The 25,711-nt window shown below is 40.5% G+C and overlaps 1 protein-coding gene across 4 annotated transcripts in view; it reads left to right on the forward strand.

The window, feature by feature from the left end:
• KLHL14 (kelch like family member 14) overlaps positions 1–25,711 on the forward strand; it is a 66,074-nt gene that overhangs the window by 11,508 nt on the left and 28,855 nt on the right. For all 4 annotated transcript variants that reach the window (XR_014316882.1, XR_014316883.1, XR_014316884.1 and 1 more), the window contains one exon: positions 5,381–5,502. Coding sequence is in view for 1 of the 4 variants with exons in the window: in XM_082753116.1 (XP_082609242.1) it covers positions 5,381–5,502 (122 nt within the window). In the remaining 3 variants the exon portion in view is untranslated. The remainder of the gene's footprint in view (positions 1–5,380; positions 5,503–25,711) is intronic.

The raw sequence follows: 25,711 nt of genomic DNA on the forward strand, positions 1-25,711 counted from the left end.
GGTCAGAGTTGAGGCAGGACTTGGTCTGACGACTGTGGAAACTTAGGTCCTTGCCCTAGCAGTGCTGTGGGTTGGGAGAATATTCTGGATGCCTACTCACCTATAGATTGCAATGTTCATTAATTCATAGACATGCTAAAAAAAAAAAAAACACTAAATTTCTCTGTCCAAAATAAAGCTTACATTGTGTCTTACAGTTTTCATCAAGTTCATAGTTAAACTCCTGGATAATGATATTTTCTGTCTATTAAACATGTGTTGCTAATCATGGCTATCTTTGCAGTCAACTGCGAAAGCCAAAATCCATTGAAAGAAGCAGTTTTCATAAGATGCTGTTGTTGTACTGAAATGCCTACCCAGGAGTGAGGAAGATAATTGCTAAAGATCTCACAACATGTTCTGTGATGGCAAAACAGTTTCCTCAGTCACGGGCAAATGCATGTCTGCATCATCAGTTCAGATTTGCAGACAGCGACTGGCCTTTCGATTATGTTTTTGTTGGACACAAAACTCCTTCAGAGGCCTTTTTGGAAGAAAAAATTTGCAGAGGACCATCCTGGTTTCTGAAGGTTAAATTAAGCCTTTAGTGTTAACACAGAAAAGGTTGGTAACTGAAATGCTAATTGGGACTGCTTATTTACCTGTTTATTATGTTGAGGTTGGTTTCCAAACATATACTTCATCTCTGCAAACTAACACAGACCAGTTTTCCTAAGGTTCTTGCTATTTGTTTTGACAGTATCACAATGTGTTATCCTCCAGTTTCTCAAATCCTTTGGCCTGTTGAGATTTGTGGGCATGCTTTAAATTCACCACCCATTCTTGCTGAATGTGAGCTGGTCTTTTGGCAGTTGCACTCAAGCCCCTGTTTAATGAGAAAACATCTACAATTTGGTTTGGCTCTGCTGCATAAAAGATCAGAGCTCAAGCAGGAGCAAGGCAACCCATGTATGTGAATTTCCTGGTCCTAAGAGTCACCTGGCTCAAGCCATGGTGGCAGCCTATATTCAAAGAGCATGAATGGTCCAGGTGTTTGTAGTCTCGAGTTAAGAGGAAAGTAGACTTCAAATAGTCTTCATATTTTTCATGGATTACCAGTATCACCTTCATGTCTAAGATGCGTTTTTCTTTTTGGTGTAGCACTACACAGAAGGAATGAAGAACCACATTTTCCTCTCTTGCGTTCTATTCTCTGTGCAGGCAGCAATGCAGAAAGGGGAGCTTTACTGTATGGTTTAAAAAATTTAAAGAATCTGGAGCAAAGCTGTCATGGGTGGGGCTTGTTTTGTTGCCTGCCTTTGCAGAATGAACTTCAACTAAGTGCCCTAGATGAGGAAAACCCAGCAGTGCAAGATTGATGGATATGCTAATAAAGAAAAACAATGTACAAGAAGAATATTTCCCATTAATGCGTTTTCCATTAACATGAAGCTATCAAGGTTGCAAAAGAGCTTTGGGTGGACAAGGCTGTCAGGATTATTGAGATCTGTCACTGTCTTCTCTACCGATTCTTCATAAGATGATAAATTCCCTTGGGCTCAGCATTTTGTCCAGTGTATTTGCAGTTAGTTTAGACTGTAGAATAAGTGACCTGAATTTTAGAGCTGATGCACATCTCCTGTGACCTTGGAAATCAGCAGCATTTAGGTATGTTGATGGGTATTCAACATCTCTGACAGCAAAGTCATTAACCTGAGTTAAATTCCTAGGTTTGTGTGCTTTAATGAAACCATACAAGTTGGAAAATGTTGACTTTAAAATATATTTTGTTTTACAGCCTTCTAAGTAGACAAATTTCACACCACATGGGGTACCCAGAAACTTAATTAAGGTGAATTAAGTGTTCTAAAATCTTTGCAGAACAAAACCTGCAAAATGTGTGCAGAATAATAACGTGTATGTACCCCAACGAGAACCAGAGTTTTGCGTTCTTGGTAGAAGAAATACTTAAATACTTTTGGGTTAAGATATCAATAAGTGTTTCTCAGCTTTTCGTGTGTCATCAGCCTGCATGTTCATGGTTAACATTATTTTAGCCTTCCCTGACTGAAACCTGCTACTCTTAATTGAACACAAGATGATCATAATAGCTTTGCTAGGGACACCGTGAACAACAGTATGTGACCAAGCTGTATATTACACTGTGAAGTAAGGACTATCAAAAGAGAGTGTTTCAGATACAACACCAAGTGTTTGACAGGGCAAGATCGAGGTATCCAAACAGCAAATATGTAATAATGCAAGAAGGGGAGAAAGTTTATCTTACACGTATTTTTTAGTTCTGCATTTATCTTACTGTTTCACTGAATTACATTTTTTATTAATGTTTGGAAAAGGCTTCTGCATATGAGCAGTGATCATTTCCATGCCTTTCATATTTTAATATGTGTGTTAAGATGTATACTAAGATTTAACAGGACTGCTCAGTGTGTTATCAAACACAGACATAATGGAATGTAATAGAGAAATTTTTATTTCAAAACCTAAAGTGTAGGCATTCACATCAAAACTTAAAAAGCAGAATTGGTTCCAAGGAAATGCATCAATTTAAAACATGCATAGCTTGTCACCATATTATTTTTACGTGGCTCACTGGAAAAGCTCTTGATAGAGATTAGCTAGATACTGTACATTTCTGAGTGAGACAACTCATCTCTGGTTCGTAATGTGAGAATTCCCGGTGCTTTTGGTAGAGACTATGTTAGCTATTAATTTCATATCAAACTTTAATTAAGGACTTCTGTTCATGCTACTTCCCACGATAAATATTTAAAATATTAAGTATTTCTAAACATTCCCATATAGCAGTGCCAATCCTTCTCAGGGCATAGCAGATTCTCAGATTGTTTAGCTGAGAAAGTAATGTTAAGGATAGTTGCAGCTGCCAAAGTCTGGAAACTCAGAGTTACATCTGACATTTCATTCTTCACCTTAACTATTGAGCCTTGGCCATTCATTGGTTTTTCACAGTGCTTTGGAGTTAGAAGGGAGTTTCACAGATGAAAGATGAAAATCAAAATAAACTCCTTTATCAAGTAAACCTTGCAAGGGCATTCTGGATTTTACAATACGCAGGGAGTTGATTGTGATATAACGTACAACACAAGGGGGTTGGAATAAACAATTTATTCTCTATCGTTAGGGATGGCCATGCATAACTGAGTTATGGCCCTGGTTTGCTCCGCCACTTGTTACATGTGCAGCCATCCCTAACTCGTACCAAAAATAGTTTATCATGCTCCTGTGTTGCGTAGTTTTTATCAAATGCTCTCTCATTAAAAACTTTACTGAGGAGATTGAACGTTTCAAGAGGCTGGCAGTGTTTGTGAAAGCTTTCCCCAGAGCTTGGTCTCAGCGCGTTGAGTCCGTGCTGACAGCGATCGCGAGACAGCTCCCGATCCCATACCCAGACATAGTCTGGTGGGCAGGTAACAGTCATCATCTGACAGCAAGTAGCAGCTTTAGTACCGAGGTCAGAGGCTGGCTTGTCGGGAAGGCTGAAGGGCTGCAGGGGCTCCCTGCAAGCCAGGGACGAGGTGTGGGGACAGCATTGGAGAGCACTGCAGTGCCACTGCCTGTGCAGTGTGACACCTGCCTGCCACGTGAGGGCCTCCACTTCCCCCACGGTCAGTTCGGGACCTTCTGTGAGCCCTAAATTCGTTTAAAAACAAATAAGGCCATCTGCCAGAGAATTCCCTGGCCGTCCTTGTGATAGATGGAGCTGCAGTCTGTCTCTGTCCTTTGCAGAGCCATTTGAAAGGTTTCATTCCTCAGCATCGTCTGGGTCAGATATCCAAGCTGCATGCTCCCTTCCTGAATTAAGGTCATTTTGTGTGGCTGCACGCCTCTAAAGCACAACTCAGTTCATTTCAGTGCTGGTACAGACGTGGATTAGTCTGTCGCTGGTGCTCTTTCTCAGCAGTAAGTGGCACTGAGCCGCTGGTATGTCTCGGTGGCCGAGCATCCTCTCCTGAGTGCGCTGCTGAGACTGCAGCGCCCGAGCACCACGCAAGGCTGTGCTCATGGCTTTGCTCAGTGGCCTTCTCCAGCCTTCTTTGACCAGGAAGGTTTCCTACACACTGAGGTACAGATCACTGCGGTGATGTTGCTCTGACTGGAAAAATGTTGGTGTTTGGCGAGGGTGCTTTCCACCAAGTGCACGGTCCTCCTGCACGTTCATTTGTATTGGTGCAAATTTTCCAGGCTACGACACCTTCCTACACAGCAGGAACGCTTTGAGCCTACACCTTTATTTCAGTGTTACCACTCTCAAGCTCAGTATTACTGATGAAAGTTCAATTGTATGTGAAGTGACTATTAAAGCACCGGGACTCATCCGGGGGTCTGGGCCTGCCCTCCCCTTTTTGCTTCCAATTGTGCTCAATCCCTTAATGTTGCAAAGAAATCGCACATTCATCAGGTAGAGTGTTGGAGGCCAGGGTGCAGATAACCGCTTTTACTGCATATGAGACATTGCAGTCCTGTTCTTAAGAACTGCCAGGCAGATTGGGAATCACGGTCACGGTTAATAGCAGCGAATTGCCAGCTCTTGATGGGTGGGTAGTCACTCCTTTCAGTGGTTGCCCCCTGGGGGAGAAGGTAGAAAAACAGAGGGAGGGAATTAGAGTGACTTTGCACAGTTGAGCAGGTTCATGCCGCTGGATCAGTGGCAAGCATTGGCAGGGCTCCACTCTGGGGAGGCTCACAACAACATCACAGTCTCATTTTTACCAATTGGTGTTGCTATAGCCAGTGGTGCACAGGGGGAGAGCATGGGGAAGGGGGGGAGAGGTGGGGGAGAGGGAAAGCAAGAGCCTGGACTAAATTAAACAAACAAAAGTGCTTGTAAGGAGCATTTAACCCGTAACTGTTAGCCCAGTGCTGCTAATTGTGCTAAACTACGTATCCGAAGTTCAGCGTGTGATTAAAGAGTTGGCTCACAAACTCTCTGCATAACCTTAATTTTTTCAAGGTTCTTTGAGTGTAGAATGGCTTATAATAATGATTTTGACTAATACGATTTTTGACATGCAACTTTAATGCTTAACCTTAGTACAACTCCAGAGCATTTCATGTGTATTCAGCTGTAAAGAGTGATGATTTAAAGGGATAATATAAGAAAAAGGTCGTTCTAGAATGAACCTCTAACAAATTGCATAAAGGAAGCTTATTATTCCGTGAGTAGAGAGATATGCAGCTTTTCTGATCATTTTTCTGCTTGGTTCAAAAAATTGTTAAGATACGATTGGGGAAAGAAACACAAAAAATGAAATAGGAAACTGCAAGCAGTGAACATTCTTTTGATGGTTATGATTTTGTTGCCACTAAAAATACTCTTCAGTAATGTGGTTGTTCATCTTTCCTCTTGTTTTGGGTGAAGAATTCGTTCCAATAAGAAAATGCTGTTATTGGTTGGAGGATTGCCTCCCGGACCTGACCGGCTACCCAGCAATTTGGTTCAGTATTATGATGATGAAAAGAAGACGTGGAAAATACTGACAAGTAAGTGGTTTATTTTTGTGCAGTTGTCTTGATGAATTTAAAAACATGGTTAATCAAATTAGACACTTTATTGATTTGTTTCTCTTCAGAGATTTGTTTATGTATCACAAGGGGCTTCACAATGGAGCAATAAATTGAGATTGCAGAAGATGCTAATTTTATAATAGGATAGGCCTAAATTAACATTGGCTTAAAATCATTCCAGTAAGTTTTTTAAGTAAACTTGTAAGTCTTTCATCCTGCAACATGAATACATGCATATTTATGTATATGTGAATAAAATCTAGTTTAGGAAAAAAAAAAAAAAGATGATTCTTGGACCGTTTTCTCTGTCAGATCTGTGGTAAGCCATCATACTAGAGCACATCTTCAGTTCTCCTCTGCATCTTCATTTCCTTCTTCCAGCTTTATCTGTTGTCCACAGTCATTAAAGAAAGGTTTCTTCTCTACTGCTCTGAATCCACTGCTGACAGAAGCATTGGTGGAATATGTCAGCTACAGGAAACAGTGCATGGAGGCTTTTATCACAAAATTCCTTCCCACCTTCTTTTAAAGGTTGGTTGTGTTTTAGAGCAAGTATTTTGCCTCGAGCATTGAGATTTGGAACTTAGTGTTTTGTTGGTTGCGATTCCCAGTCTAACTTGGTCATGGAATCAAATCATCGCTTCTTGAGTGCAGCAGGCTATGTGTGCATTAGTCCCCTTGTGGCTAAACTGGCTGCATTGGTCAATAAAACTAAATTTTAACTGTCAAAATTGCCCAAAGTAGTATAGATAAAATAATAAATGAGCAATTTTGATCCATAAATCAAAGCCATACTTCTAAAACTGGACAACTGGTAAAACCTGTTTTTTCTGATAGACCTCCTTTTTTTTCCCCAATAAAATACCTTTTACAGAATTCTGTTCTTCATCACTTATCTTAAACCTCTTAACTGGATACATCCACCTTTATATTATATGCACAGGTTAGGATGAAAAAGAATTAAGATCGGTGTGATGCAGGACTTGAAATAATGCCTCTGCAAATTGCCTTCTCCCACAGAAAATTTAGGAGCCTTTCTCAAAATGCTTCAACATAAAGACCTCTTTGATATAGATGCCAGGATTAATAGTTGAGGGTATAATGTAAGAATGGCAATTATAAAAGTTTGTATGAACTATTAGAAAAGTCTATAGCATCTATACTGTGGGATATGCTACACTTCACATTTTTCAGAATCATGAAATAGGATGCTTACCTATGTACACTACTGTAAGAAAATTCTAAAAATGGTCAGTGAAAAATGAGTAATATTATGTAGGACCAAAGTGTTTTGTAGTTTTGAATTTGTTGTGTCTAATCCAGTGGTTCACCCTGATAGGCAAGAGAAATGCAACTCTTGCTTCAAGACCTGAACCCTCCACTGAATTAAAGAAATAACTTTATTCTGAATTAGATATCTATAGATATGTAAGATTTTGTAAGAAATAACTTTATTCAGTTCTTGGTTACTTACAATGTGATGCTGTCTCCAAAACTGTGGCAAAACCTACCTGGAAACGTGATACCTAAATGTGCTTAAAAATAATGACTCAAATTCACAGAATTCAAGTTTCAAGAATTCATTGAATTCATTGTATTTGAATAACACAACCATTTATTGTTATAAGTGTTAAAAGGTGTTTGTGAACCATTTTATATAATTTTATCAAAATAATGCAGTCTTTTCTAGTTTACTGTAACAGATAGTAAACAACAATTCTCTTTCCATCTTGGTTTTTGTACGTTACTTTCTGTGCTGTTATTAAAAGGTATTGCATCTGTTACAGTTCATGTTCAAGCTCATGTTCAAGCACTTGTTGCTCAGCCCCGGATCTTTCTCAGTATTGGCCAACACAATGACTGTCAAATACACAAAAAAATATTACCAAAAATATTTAATATTTACCAAAAATATTACCAAAAAAATATCTAGGAAGGATGCCCTATTTGCCTGGGCTAGTATTGTAGATACACTGAGAAGAATGCATTTCTTTTCATACTGAAAAAGACTCAGTGTTAACAAGCACGATTTTCTGGAAAATATTAATATTTGCCAAATAGTAGCAATAATTATTTTTTTTAAAGATGAATTAAGAGTTTCAAGTATGGAGATTTTGTATTCTCCTGCTTTATTTTCTAACTTACCGTAAAGGAGGATGGGAAGCAGGGACAAGCTGGCATAGAACTTCTGTCCTGTCCTTTCCATAAGACATTGAATGACTCTATAGTGTCAGAGTGCTTGGACTTAAAGATATGAACTGTGATTGAGCTGTTTTAGGGAAGACTAGAACCTAGTCACAGTATACCATGGTAACAGTATAGTGCACTCTTGGTATTAAATCTACGTACTGTGACATTTAGTTGATATGTGGGAATTTGGGGACATAATGCTATCTTTGGTTTTGATGTAATTTTGAAGAAGTACATTAATGTCCACCCTTTATCCTTTTACTGTTAGCTCTGTCCCAGTCAACAGTTTTGGAAATTAATCTGTTTGTCTTTATCCTATTCTATCCTACAGTCAGCAGTGAGGGAGGGAAAGGGTTTTTTGTTTGTTTGTTTCTTTTTCACTTGTTTAGGCATTGCTGTTGGTCCTGAGGTTGCAGATCACTCCCCACTCTTCAGGGTAAGTGAGGAGTTTCTTCCTGGTGAACAGGGAAAGCCATGTAGAAACCATGTCCTGCTCGTGAGGCTCTGTGATGAAAAGAAGTCCTTGTAGTCTGGTACTGCAGGGTGTTTGTATCTCATTATCACCTGAGGTGTATTTCATTTCCTCGTGTACGAGCAAACATTTCCTCTTCCATCTGCATTACTTATGTTCTGCTCTTTGTGCCAGTGGCATTTAGGGGCAGTGAAAGTGGGAAAGAAGCTCACAGGCTTAGTCCTGGGTGCAGCAGCAGAGCCACTGAGGAGGAGATTCGATCTCCTCTCATCACTCTCCACTGAGAGGAGCTCCAGAAGTTACTCATCAGGAACTGCAAACTAGTGTGAAAGGGAGCTGCTTGCCTGCTGTGTTTTTTCCTTTCTTCTCCATGTGGATGGTGGCTGTTGAAATGAGAGTGGCTCATTTGCTTAGGGCTCTGTGCCCTGCCTTGTGTGATGCACAGGGAACACGAGAACATCAGCCACCAGAGCTACTGCCTCCATGTAAGCCATGGCTCTGCACTCGGAGCCGTGAAGGCGATTACAGGTGGAACAGCACAAGCTATTGAGTATGACAGCTCAGCAGAGTAGCAATCTCATTTTGTTCCCACTGCGAGACTAGATCTATTGGCAGAGGATACTGCCCACCTCTCTCTGCCTGGCTACCCAAAGCACCAAACGCATCAATACTAATGGGCGTAATTCTAAAGGAATCAGGAAAACAACTTGCCTTGTTCATAGATCCAGAAGAGGAGGGGAAGCGCGCAGCCATTTCCAATTTTTTAATGTCATCATCTATAGGCAAGAATGCTATGGCTCAAGGGATCAGTAGATTTTTCACAGTCTAGTATTACTGTGTATTTTTCCTGTCTGGTGTTTCTCATGGAGTTATTTTTTCAATGTTGGCAACAAAGGATAGAGACAGAATAAAGAAAAAAAAAAAAAAAAGAGAGAGAAAAAGAGAGAGAAAGCAAGTGGCATTTCACAAGCCTAATTTTATTTGTTGGGGTCACAGTCCTAACCTAAGATTCATAAGGTGCACATGGCTGTACAAGTTGAAACATTTCTTACTGCACAGTCATGCCTGAGCAAAGTAGAGAATTTTATAGACTCTATGGCCAAGTAGAGTGAACAGCTCTTTACTGCGTGATTTCTTTTCAGTCTTGCTTACACATACACAAGCCCCAGTTCATTTTTTAACTGGGTGCTACCTATGTCACATAACAGCACCAGGATGCTACTGGCAGTGACACAAACTGAAGCTGATGGGTCTGTATTAACAGTGAAAGTTCTGCTCTGTTAAGGGATTTTCATTATTCCATTATGTTTTGCAGTCCTCAAAACTACTTATTGGATTTGGAACAGCTGGGGTGTCTCCATGTCACAACCTCATCCCTCCCTGGCCAGAACCAGCTATTGCTACTTCTCTTTTAATTTTGAGTTACAGTTCTGCCAGGAGTCCTTGTTTAATCATGGAGCTCCTTTGGTTGTTTGCTTTACTTACAACGTTTAAGATTAATTAAACTTTAAAGAAGTGAAACAATGTTTTGTTTGTTAGAATTATTCTGTAATCTTTGCAAGTTTCGAAATTCAGAGCCTATAAAGATTTTTTGTGCTCAGAATTGCATAGCTCTCCCAAAAACCCTACTGCTAAGGCAATGATGTATTACTTTCACTTTCATTATATGTTTTTAATCAGAGCGTGACTTCACACTAGACAAAGCGATGCTTTATGCATGGTCTCACTTGTTTTTTGCTAAAATCTTCTGACATGATTAATTTTACTTTAATGCTTTTGTCTTGTTGTAATAGTAAAGATGATGGGTATAAACCAGGGCAAAAAAATACATGCTTTTCTGTCATAATGCCTCTGAGCATTTAAAAATATATTAAATGAAAGAAAAAAATATCACAAGAGACTGATCCAACTGGAATTAAATTTCTTGCTACCTGAACAGAGAATGAAAGAAATAAATAAAAATGATGCAGTCATTGTTTTATTTGGAGTTTTTTTTTTTTTTTTTTTTTTTTTTCCTTTTTGGTATTTTTTTTCCATCACAATGTATCCATCTGTCTGATTATAGGTGTTAAGTAGGAGAAAAATTGTCTCTTACAGATTTCTAGGTATATAGTGAATCTTCCTCTCAATGCAGAACTTTTCTTCTATCTAAAGCACAAAGGGGTAAAATACTTGGAAATGTTACTGAGCTCTTACATGGCATGTTCATCATGTGAAGCTGCAGCAGTTCTTTCTTCCATATCAGTACTTTGTTTTTTAAGAAGATGCTAATTGTAACATTCCTTAACCTCCCTAGATATAACCACATCATCTGTGTAAACCATGAAGAGGATACAATAAGCATCAAAATACATTTATAGGTGATAATATATTCATGCTTAGGTATTGCATTAGATTTGGATTTTAAACCAATGTAAAAACCAATGTCATTATCTAATGAGAAGTATAGCATAGGTGATATATTTGGTTAGGAATGAAGGGGAAATGTCTTGAAGGTCACCAAACTTAAAAGTTTTGTCAAAATAACTAGCACTCACTTCTGGTTACCTCCTTTCCTAGTTATCCTGTAATCTTATTTTAATCATCTTGAATTTTGTGAACTCCCTGCTCTTTACTAGGTCTGTTTCAGTATGCTGTGTTTGGTCAATGTGTAAGGACAAACAGTGAATCGGGCACTTCAATTTCCTTCTCCACCTTTCTCCATGCCAGCAGCAACCACAAAGTGGTTGACACATCAAGGTGTTGTCAGTTGCTGGTCTTCCTCCGACTGATTGTAACAAGTAGCCAGTAACCTTTTCATGCATGATGCCCTCACAAAGGTGGTCCATCTTCCTTCCCCGAGTTAGCTGTGTTTCCATTTTCACACGAGGCAGTCCCCACTTCAGGCAGTCTTATCAACATTATTTTTGCTTCTGTCATTTTGACTTTTCAAATTTCCCTTGAATGTGTTCTGTGACAGTGCAACCTCATGGACAACAGTCCTCCATCTTCAGTAACACCATTTTGAATGTCAATCAGAACTTACACGTGCTGGTGGTTCTACAAAACCTTTCAGAGCTGCACAAGCATTATTTTTTACACATTCTACATACAGAGAAGTCAAATGATAGAAAGGTTAAGTGGTATGCTGTTTGCTTCATGTCATAACATCAGAGAACTTGGGTCACCCCCTTCCCAGCCCACACCATTTCTGCAGGGATAGGTGGTATTTTCTTCTTTCCTGCTTCCTCTGGCAATTCTGTAACACCTGGTTGTGTCAGCCATTCCTATGCAGAATGGTGCCCTGTCCTTCTTGGGCATGTTCATAACAAAACCTTTGCTCTGCTGTTTTCCTGAAACAGCTTTGGCATCACTAAGAGTTCCTTGGTCCTTCCTGTGTTTGAGTGCTTTAAACCAGTTTTCCCTTCTTTTCGAAGAAAATACCACAAGACAGATACTACAAGAAAATACTACAAGACAGACAGTATGATTTATATGCATACATCAGAGGTTCTTGGGAGACATTTTCAAAAGCATAAATGTTAGTTTATGTACCGCTAGATGCCTAGCATATATTTTGGCTTTGGAAATGTTTAATTCCTTTAAGTACGAAATTCATCCACTGTAGAGGTTTTACTTTTTAAAAGAAGGTTAGTGTGTTAGAAGCAGGAGTTTCCTCCTTCAATTTGTCTCTAATCAATAGGCAAACTGAGTAAAAGAAGTGGTATTTGCAAAAAGTGAGTTGAGTCAGATGGACTGGTTAAATCTCTTGACATATGCCAGTTATAATCTCTTCACCCTCTTTTGTCACCTGTGAAAATAGTACACACTTATGTTAATCAAAAATGTGTCTTGATGAACAGTTCTTGGCAGCCCTAATAAATTTCCTCCCTCTTACTCCATTTATCCAGCAGTCTGGAATGCTGCAGCTTCTCCTTTAGTGCTGTGTCAAGGATGGTTTCAGCACTGCATTGAAAAGCTTGAGCAAGCATTAGCATATTACTAAGGCAGAAGAAGTCTTGATATTATCTACTAGACAGATTTAATAAACGTGGCAGGTATGTGTAGAAGCTGTGCAAGTACATATACACGTATGCACATGCTCATATTTATTCTACTTTTTAGATGCACGTATTGCATTAAAAGATAATTTTAAACATAAATTCTATTGGTATTTTCCGTCCCCATATTTATCCCCATTTAAAAAGTTAAAGAACAGGAAATAAGGTCACAACGTTGACTGACTGGTACAACTATCCAACATTAAGGCTGGATTTAGGAGATTTATTCAATGTGATCAGACACACTGCCAATAAGATACATGATCTTCACATACAGGGAAGTATGAGAGCACAGTGGCGAGCAGAAATTTAGTAAAGAATATTTTTTGTATGTGACATAGTAGAGGTTAGCCACAATTCCTGTTCTGAGGATGATGCATGGGAATTCAACCATGCAAGTGCCATTAATGATGCATGCCTGCGTATCTAAGAGCAAGACAGAGCTTTAAGAATGAGTGAAAATGTAGCATGTTCTCACAATGAATGCTGCATTTGTTAAATATTATTTTCTTGTGCAAGTTATTTGACATAACTTTCAAGAAATGTTAACCCTTTTTCTGTGTATTTTTCTTTTTCATTACAATGTTGTTAGCGTCTGCTTTTACACAGGTGTTTTTTGACTGTGTATCTTGTGATAACTTCCGTTTTCTGTGCTTGGCTTGACCAAGCAATCTGTTAACTTCATTTTGCCTTCTTTCAGCTGAAACCCTCAGGGAATGAAGGGCTAATATAAATTATTCACAATTTTTTGTGAAATTTCAATTGAGTCTTTCTGCTTATTCATAAAGCATATTATTCTGCATATCCCCCCCTTGTTTATAAGTGTGGTGCATCATAGGTAGTGGATAGCTTTCTCTTCCTATATTCCTAGTCACTTTATATTTTTCTACATGATATCTTTGAAACAGCTAGTCTTAATAAGATTATTAAATCTTATTTAGACCAGATGAAGTCTGTTTGTGCTAAAGATCTCAACAGTCTTTCAGCTTCTGTTGGCTGCCTTCTGCACTCTATTACAGATTTCTGAACACCCACCTTTCTGGAAACGTGGATGTATGAAATTGTTCATTTTCTTTTGCATATACAAAGATGCCTTTCAAGATGTTTTATTTTCTTTTGTATACACAAGCATGCCCAAATCTACTCATCTTCATCCTCAGAAACTCCACCAGCAGTTACTCTCAGGTAGCGTCCCGAACTGTTACCTGAATGTCCTGTTCCCTGCTTGTGCTAAGCAAGGACCATTTGTGGTTGAAAACCTGACTGGGACAGAAGAACAGGACACAACCCTGTTCCACCTGTTCCAAAACATCCTTAGGCAGGGGATTGAGACAGTGCAGAGATGAGGTGTGTGTCTCCAAGTTAGAAGGTGACAGGTGTAAGACAACATGAATTATCAAATGATCTGTGCCATTTCCACAGTAGATGCTGATGTCAAGCTTCTGTGGAGATGTCTTACAAAGAAAGCTGCTGATACGTGGAGATGCTGCTCCCTGCTGTATCTTTGCAAGTAAATCAAAACCTTTGACTCACAACCCTCCTCCTGGATCACAGAACTTACCTTTTTCTACCTCATCTTTCAACTTGAGTTACTCATCTTTCCAGATGGCTTGAGGATGACAGTTCCATTTTGCAGCAACTTCTACGATGAGCTCCAAAGCAAAATGAAAACAAATTCCTTCCTTTATTTATTTATTTGCAAAACCAGAATTGTATCAGAATATCCTGTCTCATATCAACACTTCTTGTGGGGCTGGGAAGAGGCAGGCAACTGAGGTTCAACTTCCTACCTTGCCCAAGGTGGAACAATTTTTTTAACTTGAGTCCCTCAAATATGACCCAGTGGGTATTTCACAGCCCCACCAGAGAGAGCTTTGACCACGATTTGTGCAAAGCTAGCTGTAGACCAGAAACACAGATACAAATAACAAATTACCATGCCTTTACCAGTAAAACAGTGGGTACCAGTGGGTAGCACAGCATGTTTACCTGGGCTTAATGCAGTCCTAAAGGATCTGCAGCATTTCAAGTTATCTTAGCCTGTGGATGTGTTGTGTCTGCTATAGATGCACATGCCATGGTCCAGGTAGAGTAGAGACTGGAAGCTATGTTGTCCTGTCCTCTGACCAAAGAAAGTGCCCCATTTGGCTAGATACAGATTTCAGTGAAGTCACATCATCTGTAGTGTAAGGAAATATCACCAAAAATGTTCTCACCAGCTCTGTGTATGTCCCTTAAAGCTATTTGGCCGCTGTCTCTAAAAAATGAAATACTTGGAACAGCTACCATGCAAAATTGTGTGGCATTGTGTGAATTCAGAGCTCACTGCAAACATGGCTTTCTGTTTCTTAGATGATTTCAGGTAAAATTTATGAGTTTATTCTCATCTAGTTGCACTGGGATTTATGTAGCATTAATGGGAGCTAGGCATGTATGGAAATGAAAATGAACTCTGGTGTGTTCCTATTTGCTTACTTTAGAAAGCAATCCCTTTTCTGGTATCTACTGTGACATTTTATTTATGTACAAATGGGTTGCAAACAGGATGGCAAAAGCACCACTTGCTGGGCAAAATGTAATCATAAACAATTCTCATAGAAATCCTCTGACTTTTTGAGAAATAGATACATGCTTTGCAAATTTTCTTCTTTCAAATGTTCCTAACAGAAAAGGCAGAGTCCTTCCAAGAAGTTTTGTATACAGTTTTCTGCAATACAGATTTCAGAAACCTGCCTTAGCTTTTTCAGTTTCATAATTGGTATTAATGGGAAGAGGTGTACATTTTGCATCCTCAACTTTATTGTTTTCGCTGTTGTATGTTTCAGTTGCATTGAGGTGGCTTACTGTTTGTAGGAAGTCATTCTCTTTTCAATTTTCCTCTATTTTTTTTTTCACAGCTGGATTAAGTTCTTTTCTTCCTTCCCTTCCTCCTCCCTCTTCCCTTCCCAACTTGCTTCCCTACCCTCCTGTTCCCTCTGTTAAGGACAGAAATAAAATTCATTATGGACTTGAGAGGTTTTTTTTTTCTAAGCTTTCTGTCTCTTACCAGGTGTTGTATGAGCTACTGCTTTCATTTAACTGAATGCTGGAGTAAGTATCTGCAGGAACAGACTAATATGTCTTTACAGGGATGGATTTTGCTATGTTGTTTTGTCATATTTATATATTGTGATTCTATTCTCAAATGGATATTGTGCTACTATAGGGTATGCAACTGCAAAATGACTGTTCACACTGAGCAAAAAAGTGTTAACAAATTGAATAGTAATGAATTAACCTGCAGAAAAAGCATTTTGCCCTAGTACACAGAAACCCTGCATAACTAGAGCATATAATTTTAAATGAAGCAGGCTCTAGGAATGCCTCAATGGGTGTGATGTCGACAGTAGCTCATAATTCATGGATATGAATTATGGCTGAGTATCAGGAAAAAACTTCCTGACATTGAGATCTATTAGGTTGTGGAATAATCCCCCACGGGAAATGGTGGAAATCCCATTGCTTAAAACCAGACTGAGCACTGGGAAAGGTGCAAATCCTGGCCTGGCCTCAATTGTCTGGGGAAAATTAATTAATGTTTTTAAAATATGCCTTCCTGACTACCTAGACAAGTGATGCCCTCCAGTATGCACTGAGCAGAGCAGGAGCAACAAGGACAGGTGTAGGGTGAGCTACCCTACATTGCCCCATAGCTGTCCATAGCTGCGCCCCATCTGCTAGTGAATAGATCACCCCCAAGTGTAAAAAATAAATAAATAATAATAATAATAAATAAATAGAAATAATAAAGCTTGTTGTGGCTTCAGTCCCCTCAAGAGCTGACCTGAAGAATCACTGGGTTGACTTCTCAGGGGCCTTGGCTTGGGACCTTGGGCCTAGGGCTCTGCTGTTGGAGGTGTTCACGCCCACCCTCTGCCTGGGTCTCCTCCAGGGCTGCCCTAGGACATTTCAATGCTTTTAGGAGACATTTTAAGTCAGTGTGTGTGACACAGGGTGGGAGGGTGCTGTCACAGTCTCCCAGAGAGGTATCTATTTATTGGGCACCAAGGCAGGGTGTTGAATGCAGTACATTGTGTAACGAGAGTGTGGGCACGCGGCCTACTTAGGGAGGCAAGTGGAAGAGCCCAACATGGGGTGGCCTTGGCCATGGGGTGGTGTGTGCCAGGAGCTTACACTATTAAATCAAGCCTGTTTTCTTGTGTGTGAAAGCTACATAAGTATGAATGAAGCAACTGTTTTGCAGTGATGACAATAACCAGCATCTTAATGCAAATGGGTAGGCCAATGCTTTCAGTTTCTACTTAAACCAAAAAACACAGAAGGTTAGACTTGAAAAGTTGAAACTAGGAGATGGTAAATGCTCTTCCTTGGGTTAAGCAGGAAAGGACAAAGTCAGGAAGAGCTGCACTTGAGCTTTCACTTTCACCTGGGGAGCCTCGGCAAATGATGTTAATAGAAATCGTTAAAATAGAAGAAATACAATCGTTAAAATAGAAATTGTTAAAATAGATTTTAATTAAATTACCATGATAAGTGATGTACTAGCCACCTTTCTCCCCCCAGTTTTGCATACATAAGAACCGAGCATAGGGGTCTGATCTTCACTCATCAGCAGCTGCTTGCTTACTGGTCAGGAATTATAGCTGCTATATATGCATAGCCTTAACAAGAATATGCACCATATGTAAGATATACTTTTCTGATTATTGCAATAACATGAAAGGAATGTCAAACAGTTGCCAGATGAGAAAGAACCAGATTTTTTTTTTCCTACATGAATTGTTAAAGAGTAACAGAAAAGTCCAATTAAACGTCATGGAGCAGTTTTCTGCCCTCATGCATGTGAAGGGCATTGTGCAGGCATAACTAAGGCACGATTTGACTCCCAAATTAACTCATTTGCCGGATGCAAAACTGAAAGAAAATCCTTATGACCAGCTTATAAGCGTATATAATGAAAAATTACAACAGCAGAAAAATGTATTCGTGTCATATCTCTAATTCAGCAAAGTATTAATCACACTGATGTTCAGCAGTGTGTTTAAATACATGCTTAAGTACTTTACTAAGTACCGACTGTAAACATCTCTATACGACTGTGCATTATCATAGGACAGAGATTATCTATCTACTATCTCCAGAAGACTAATATTGTTTTAAGAGCTGTGGCAGACAGGAGTACAGAGCTGTGTCCACAGCCCAGCCTTCTGGCCGGTCCCTGTGCAGCCCTCATCTCTCAGCTGAAGGACCACTGATGTCTGCACAAGCTCATTTCAACTCAGTTTTATTCAGCAGAATCACAGCTGCTGGGATTGGCTGTGCATTTACTGGCTCCCAGTAACTTCAGCTCCAAGAAAGAAGGACATGTCCAGGGCACGGCACAGGTGTGCCCTATAAGGGTTTATATAGTGCTCAAGCCTCCAGCTTAGGTCTTGTTTCAAGGGGTTTTCTGCACCAGAGCCAGTTTCACACAGCAAATTTGGAGCCACTGTTCTCCTACCAACTCATGGGCAGTCTCCAGCGCACACACAGGGAAATAATCATTTAAAGCACTCGGAAGTTTGATTTTTCTTAACTGCAAAGATTTACAACAGCAATAAAGTCCTTCTCCTGAAGGAAAGATTCAGCTTCACCCCAACTGCTTCATTTTATCAGCCTGGCCTCTTCTCACAGAGGAAGGGCTGCCATGGAAAGGGTTTTCCCCCAGGTAAAACACCACTAGTGCCTTCCTTAAGTAGTTGCAGCCACTTGAGGGCTTTCATTTGAAATTTTTAATATTAGAAAACAATTCATTGTGCTCAGAGAAAATAACTGGTTCCTTAGAGACTAGAACTCTAGTTTTACACAGGCACAAAACAGCAGTGTTCAACAGAAATGAAGATACATCTTTAAATAACAGAATAATTTGTTTGAATAATGCTAAACTTGCTGTTTCATGAGAAAACATTTTTATACAGAAAACTTCAATTGATCTATCTGCTTCTATTGATTTTGACCAAAAAAAAAAAAAAAACCCATGTTCAGGGCTGGCCATTTAAACATAAAGCACCATGGTTATTTGTCTCTTCTTCTGAAATCACTAACTACCTTTTTGCACTACACAAAATGCACTCCCCAGTGCTATGAATTCCTCCTTGGCACTCATGAGAAGGCTCAGAAAAGGATGCTCTGTGGGAGGCTGGTGGCAACAAGGAAGGAGCAGTGTCCTGCAGTTGTCCATGGGTGCTTGTGTGCCTGTGGCTTGCCTGGGACCCCATTACTGGTACAGGTGCAGAAAGTCTCTTCCTCTTTGCAGAAAGAAGGCTGTAAAGGTAGCACCAAAGCACTGAAAGATTGCTGACAGTATTTCTGGGTACAAGGAACCTCCATCAAATGTAGAGGCATGATACTAGTCCTTGGCTGATTTCATGCCCCAAGGAGGGCAGATCCCAGAGCCTCCTTCTGAGTCCCCAGCTGGAATTACTCAGGATAGGCAGTATAGACTGGTACAAAAATAACATGCAAGTGAAAAAAGCACAAGCACAAGAGAGTCTGAGCTTCTGGACGTAATAAAAGTAAACTGTATGCACCAAATTCATACTGCTGAGTGAAATCTGTGAATGAAAAATACCTGATGATTTGTAGTCATCCTCTGGAGCAACCCGCAGACAGATACTAAAAATCTAGAAAGAAGTACTTGATTTGCCCATCTGTTGATTGTTTCTATATGCCTTTGTAGCATGTTGTTTTCTGCCACCTGTGGCCTCTATTAATTAAACTTGGGACCTGGACTGACTGGGACATTAAAACAACGAAGAACCTGGGAGTACACTGGTTAGAGCTAAGTCAGTCACACGGAATTTCTTCAGATAAGCTATACCGTAACAATTTCAGTACTCACAGTTCTACCCTGGGAGCATCCCCTCACAGAGCAACAATAATACTGCCCTTTGTCATGAGTCTAAATAAAGCCGGAGAGCCTAATTCTGATTATTTAAAGGAAGTTGCAGCTGATTTAAATTAGCAGCATTGCCAACAGTTTTATCTCTGATCTTGCACATTTAGTGTATTAAGACAAAGCTTTGCAATTCAACTGATTGTTTTTGAAATGGGAGGCTTTGATCTTATGGTTGAAAATTGAAAGTAAATTGAAAGTAAATTGAAGGGGTATCAAGCATCTGTAGTGTCTTGCATTTAGTGATCTGGATTGTAATTTTTGAAAATGTTCTGAGTTATCAGCACTTGTACCATAGAGTAAAGAGCAAATGATTAAGCCCACAATATTTGTGATGTGATTTGAAGACAAAATTTTTGCAAAAAATGCATATTAATCATGTTTATCAAACCTGTATATACCCTAGGTAGTGCAATAGGAATAAATGTATTTTTGAACCTTCAGTGACACTGATGTCAGCAAGTGTCCCAGATGGGCTTTTGTAATTGCTCACATATTTTGTAATTGTTTCTTGGGATATGTTAGTGTAAAATTCCAGTGGTTTTGCATTGTAGAAATGCTGTACACTGGCATGAGGAATAGGCTGATTTCACTAGCTCATTTTCAGAGTATTTGCTATTACTGCTTGTTTGTTATCTGTGGATTTTTTCTGAGTCTAAATCCTTTGTAATTATATTATCGTCAAAGGATTGCAGGAGATCCATCTCACCTATTTTTCTTCAAGGTAGCAGCCACTAGTTGAGCCACAATGCCTGTTAGTACTCATGCTCCTAGGTGGTTACAAATGTAAGGTAAAATGTGCTCTTTTAAACAATCTAATCAGAGCTTTAAGGTAGTTTAAGCTAGTGTCTTTTTCTAATTGTTAGAGTCTAGAAGCAATTACTGCAGTTCAGCTGGTAAATGCTGACTTTCAAAAGCATTATGCTAAACCAAAGCAGTTGCACTGATCATCTTGTTATACTCTGTAAGATGAATCAAAACCATTTGTATCAGTGGTAACCTAATTCTTGTAAAAATATTTATTTTAGCCAGATACGGACCAATGGCCATGTGAACATATAATCCCAAATGCACAGTATTTGGGATTATATCCTGGTTTTAGTAATTCATGGGAAAACTGCAGACTTCTCAGGGTCAGTCTGCTTTAATATCTGATAATGATGCACGTGCGTTTTGTCAGTGTTTTTGCAACAAATTGAAATAAAAGAATTCAAGCGCACTTTTTTATTGTATTTCCTTTGTGGTTCTTCTTCTGCCCAATTTTTCATCTGTTCCTCTTTGTAAAAATCCAAGTTCATCAGGGATGAAGCTTGAGTTGAGTTTTCACCTGCAGGGCATGTGGAAGAGGACATGCTGTTGGACAGCACAAATCTGTTCATGCGCATGTCCCAGAACACAGCTACGGTGCAATCCTGCTCTTAAAGTGCTGTGTTGCTACCTGGGTGTGCACCTTTGTGTGGCTCTTTAAAGATTGCTTTTGAGACACTAGCATGGATCTGGGACAGCACAGGGCCACCTGTGCCAGGATGAAAAATGCAAGTTATCCTACCACTGGGGTCAAGAGAAGAACCGAGGGTGTGCTTACCCCCGTCCCTACTGCAGCTGTGTGGTAGAGACCCCCAGTAGCTGCCCTCTGGTACATGTAGCCTTCCTCTGCTGAGTGGGAAGAGGAAGAAAAAGAAAAGACTGGCTTCAAAATAAGCATGGCTTTTTGTTCCTCTTCTCTTGACCATGCAGAAGATGGGTCTGCAGGAGCTTGCAGGGCTAGTCTGGGATATGGTGCTGAATGTGGGATCCAGGATACCTGCATTTTCAGTGCGTGCACAAGAAAATACCATTCCTTTTCCACATTCCTTATGGAACAGGCACACTTCAGCTTTTGAGTGCCTTAGCAGAAATGTTCTTAAGGGAGATGAGAATATAGGTGTAATATGGCTACCTTTATGCAATCCAGTTTGGGATTAACCTTCAGGACAGCTCCATGTTTCATTTGGAAAGGAGTGACTGTCTTAGAGGGGTGGGTTTTGTGTTGTTTTTTTTTTTTGTTTGTTTGTTTTGTTTTGTTTTTTCCCCCAGCAATTCAGCAGGTTACTTTTTTTGTCTCACAATCTCCTTTACAGCCTCTTTCCCCTTCCTTACTCTTACAATGAGGAAGCACCCTCTTTGTCAAAAGCAAGCATGTTGTTTTACCCGGCTTCCAGATCATTATTAAAAGAGAGAGAGAGGGTGAGAGATTTGGCGGTGTATTGGCAGGGAAGGGAACTGTGCCTGCTATATTTCACTGGGACTGGTGTGTGGAGTAGAAAAGCAGATGTGTGTGGACTGCCAGAGAAATCGCTGACTGATTCTCATGCAGTCTGGGTTCGGGGAGCTGAGACAAGACGAGGCAAAGCAGGTATGACTGATAACTGTGCCAAAGCCTGAGTGCTGCTGAGCACTCCCAGTGCCCATTGCAGCCAGTGGCAGTGGAAGGGCTCAGCATCTATCAGGATCGATGCGCAAAGCATTTGTTTTTTGTTTTTTTTTGTCTGTACTCCATTTGATTTCTTCCCTTTCACAATGAACATGAGGAACAAACAGAAGTTAACTGCTTGGGAGGAAGCTGGCTATGTCTTTTTTTTGTGCTGTGTTTCACCTCTTTGTTTTTGGTTGGCTGTGAAACCTAAAGCCAAAATATGATAGAAATGCTTTCCCAGGGGGAGGGGGAAGGCGAGAACAGTGCACACCATCTAGTGGCATAGCATACAACTACCGGCCTGAAGGGAGGCAGGAAAGAAACGTGACAGGAGGAGGAGGGCTCCTGCAACTCTTGCTGTGAACTAGGTAGGCATTAGATGGGTATCCAGAAAAGCTGGAGCAGCTGCAGGATACAGAAGGAGTCAGCTGTCTGTCAAACCAAGGGTGTATCACACACAAATGACTTGCACTGAGCACTGGTGGATTGAAATGAACATGAGAAAGCCGGTGACATCGAGCCCTCTGGAGTTAGGAAATGTGAGAATTAAGCAGCTTCTGCAACCTCAATTCAGCCTCTGTTTGCATAAGCATTAAGATACAATCTCTGCTGATAACACACAGTATTCTTGGTCATGTGTCAGTGCACAGAAGGGACCGTGCTGAGTTTCTGCTCTCAGTGTTTCTTCTCTGTTGTTCAGCAAGTAGATCCAGTCTATCACATGCAACTAAAATCTTCTGAAGACAGATTTTCTTCCCAAGGTTTCCTTCCCAGTGTTCACAACAACAGGGTCTGACTGCTTCACTGGCACTTGTTACTGTATTTTGGCATCATCCTCTTTGTATAGTCTGTCACTGTTTCCATTTTGCAGACAAGGAGCAGAGGTGCACTGATGTCCAATTCAAAGGTATCCATTATTTTGGGGGAGCAATTCAAAACCCCCTCAGACCTTGCTTTCTAAGTTGCCTCTCCCACCTACTTCACGGAGTACCTCAGCATACCAGACACAAGGATCAGACGCACATAGTGGGTGTTCTCAGAAGAAGGGAAGCTGGTTGTTATGGGAAAAGTCCACTTATGGGACTTGTCTAGCACCGCAGTAAGAATATGTGGCAAGGCCAGGGACATAGTCCCATCCCTTCAGAAGTGAAGCAACATCTTTCAGTCAGAAGTCTTCTTCAGTATTACCTGGTTCATTCATAAGGTAGCCCCATCCCTTGCACATGGGCTGTGGTTATATGGTAGATAAAGCTGTTGCTGTTTCTACTTTCTTTGCACTCAAACCCCATCCCATGATCCTGTCTCCTCCACATCAGTGCTGGAACTTGTTCAACTCCTGTGTGAGCCTGCTTAGGGCATTAAACCAAAATGAAAATATACTCTCTTGTTTTCTGGGATATTTTTCTACCAGATTATTACTTTGACAGGGCTCACTGAGGGGCACCAAGGAGAAACTGTGCTGGCATGAGGAAGGCCTTAGATTGCTTGGGCTGTGAGAAAGACAGGACCACAACAACACTGGGTGAGGTCCATTTGAAAGGTTTGGTATTGTGTGATGAGGCTGGAGTTTCACATAGTTTTGTCTTTCCCTTCTTCTCATGGCCTCACTGCTGCTCTGGTGCCTCCTTGTCCAGTTTGTCAGGCCAGGCAGGGAAGATTATTGGGAAACAGATCTGTGTTAAACTCCATGCACTTTAATAAAAAGATGTGGTTTTCTGCTTGTTTACTGCTTAGCTGCATACATGCATTAACTACAGGAGAGAGGTACAGTATGTGGGGTCAGGGAACAAGAGAGGACAAGAATGTTTCTTGTAGTGGCAGTTTCTGCAGCTTCTGCATGTCTCTGGTGTTTGTGGGACTGAGTCCTCAGCAAGATGGGCAACTGGGGGGTATCACAGTCCTCTTCGAGGACTGTATCAGCGTAAATAGAGAGGTACTGGAGGAAATGTGCATTGCAGCCTCTCATAATGGTAGTCAGTAACCTGACGGCCCCACATCTCCTCAGCATGTATGTAGGCCTGAAGGTGAAATTGCCTTCTCAGTGTATGCTGAGGAACAGGTGCATCATACAGGTTGGTTTTGTAGATCTTCTGTACACACCTCTGGTTTCTGATTTGAGGCTGTTACCAATGACAGTGGATGGATGCTATATGCCCTGAAAACCAGAGAATGCAAGCAACACAAGTTTTCCCCAAGAGTTGCTGACAGCAGAGGAGGGTCTGGAGTCCAGGATCGGGGACTCTGTCTCAGTACCTGCAGCTGTGTTTGCAGATATGCCATCTCTTCTTTTGGTCCTGGTCCCTTTTGCCACATGCCATTTTCTCCATTAACACTAGTGACAGGACCCGCGGGAACGGGGTAAAGCTGAGGCAGGGGAAATTTAGGCTGGACGTCAGGAGGGGGTTCTTTACAGAGAGGGTGGTTGCACACTGGAACAGGCTCCCCAGGGAAGTGGTCACTGCACCGAGCCTGTCTGAATTTAAGAAGAGATTGGACTGTGAACTTAGGCACATGGTCTGAACTTTTGGGTAGACCTGTGCGGTGTCAAGAGTTGGACTTGATGATCCTTAAGGGTCCCTTCCAACTCAGGATATTCTATGATTCTATGATTCTATGCCCTCCAACCTGCCTTCACCCTTCCCTTTCTGTTCTTTTCAATTTCATTCATTTCTTGAGTTTCATCTCAGTCTCTGCCAGCACCTAGTCCAAGCCATGATTATCAGCAACTGAGTCCTGGTTTCATTCCTGCAGTCTCTGTGTCTCGGTCCTCTCTTCCCTTCACCAGACTAACTAAAAATCATAGCTTTATGAACAAGTTTGCAAAATGAGCTTCTTCAACATGGAATGTAAGCCACATGAGGATCCTTAGCTATGTATTTTTCAAGTATTTGTGATTAATCACAGCAAATGACTTTAATTTACTATACTGTGTGTGTCCAATCCTGCAGTCCCAGCATGGTCAGTGATTTAAATTAACCTAACCTTTTATCCTATTTGTCAACAGTCCGTGACCATGCACTAGTGTGTGATTTGTGAATTATTGGTGATTCTATGTGAACATGGTTCAGTCCATGAATTTTGACACCACTTGATTTAAATAGCAGCTACTTGTGCTGTGATATTCAGCCTTGGTATTTAATTTTAAGAAACCTTGTTTTGCTTGTTTCCTGACTGGAAGATTTCTAAATCCATTCAGAGTCTTTGAGGTGACAGAGCACAATTTCTGGAATGAATGCTTATATGCAATGAATTTTTCTAATCTTCACAATTAGGCATCACAACACATTTTTATAGCAGTTTTTCTGAAAATGTTAAACAGTGCTGTTATTATAGAAAGCAAAATAAAGTTAACATAAATTTAGTCAGAATCTGTTCGTGGATTTTTTCAGATATACATTCTCATTTCACATTCTCTTTTACAAAATAAGTGGACTCAGCCAATTTTATCTAAATGAATTTGCTACCCATGTCGAATTTCCTTCTCTGAATTATCCATGGGTCTGCCATTTTGCCATCCTTTGGATCCCATCTGGGGGGAGAGGTCTAGGAGAGCAACATTTCTACCTGTTTTCTGTTGGAGAAAAGTCTTTCACATTCCCTGAAGGTGGGTTGATTCCTGTACATCATTCTATATTTAGTACAATTTAGAGTGGGCTCTTTTATCCATCCTGAACAAGAAGAATATTAAAAATTATATTTATTTCTGTCTGACATGAAAAAGTGTCAACAGTAAGATGCTCATTTTCAGGTGTTTGAACCTGATTTTGATGGTGATGAGGATGTTAGGTTCTTCCAGAGCCTTGTTTTTTCATGGTGTGAGTAGGGATGTGCAGAACCAGGAGGTCTGTGCTGCAGTCCTTGCTCAGACTGGAAGACTTCTGCTTAGGGGGTACGTGTCAGGGTGCAGCGAGGGCTGGTGGCTCCATGAGGACAAGCCACAACATGAGTCCAATCCACACAGGAGACAAGGCTAAACACGGAACTGGAGACAGGCTACAATGTCTACCTACACAGGGTCCATCCAGGACATGGGCTACCTACAGCATAGGTCTGAGGTTCATCCAGGAGACTGGAAGCAAGCACTCTGACTGCAA

Source organism: Aythya marila (genome assembly GCF_965140915.1).
Source record: "Aythya marila genome assembly, chromosome: 2".
Classification (NCBI taxonomy): Eukaryota; Metazoa; Chordata; class Aves; order Anseriformes; family Anatidae; genus Aythya; species Aythya marila.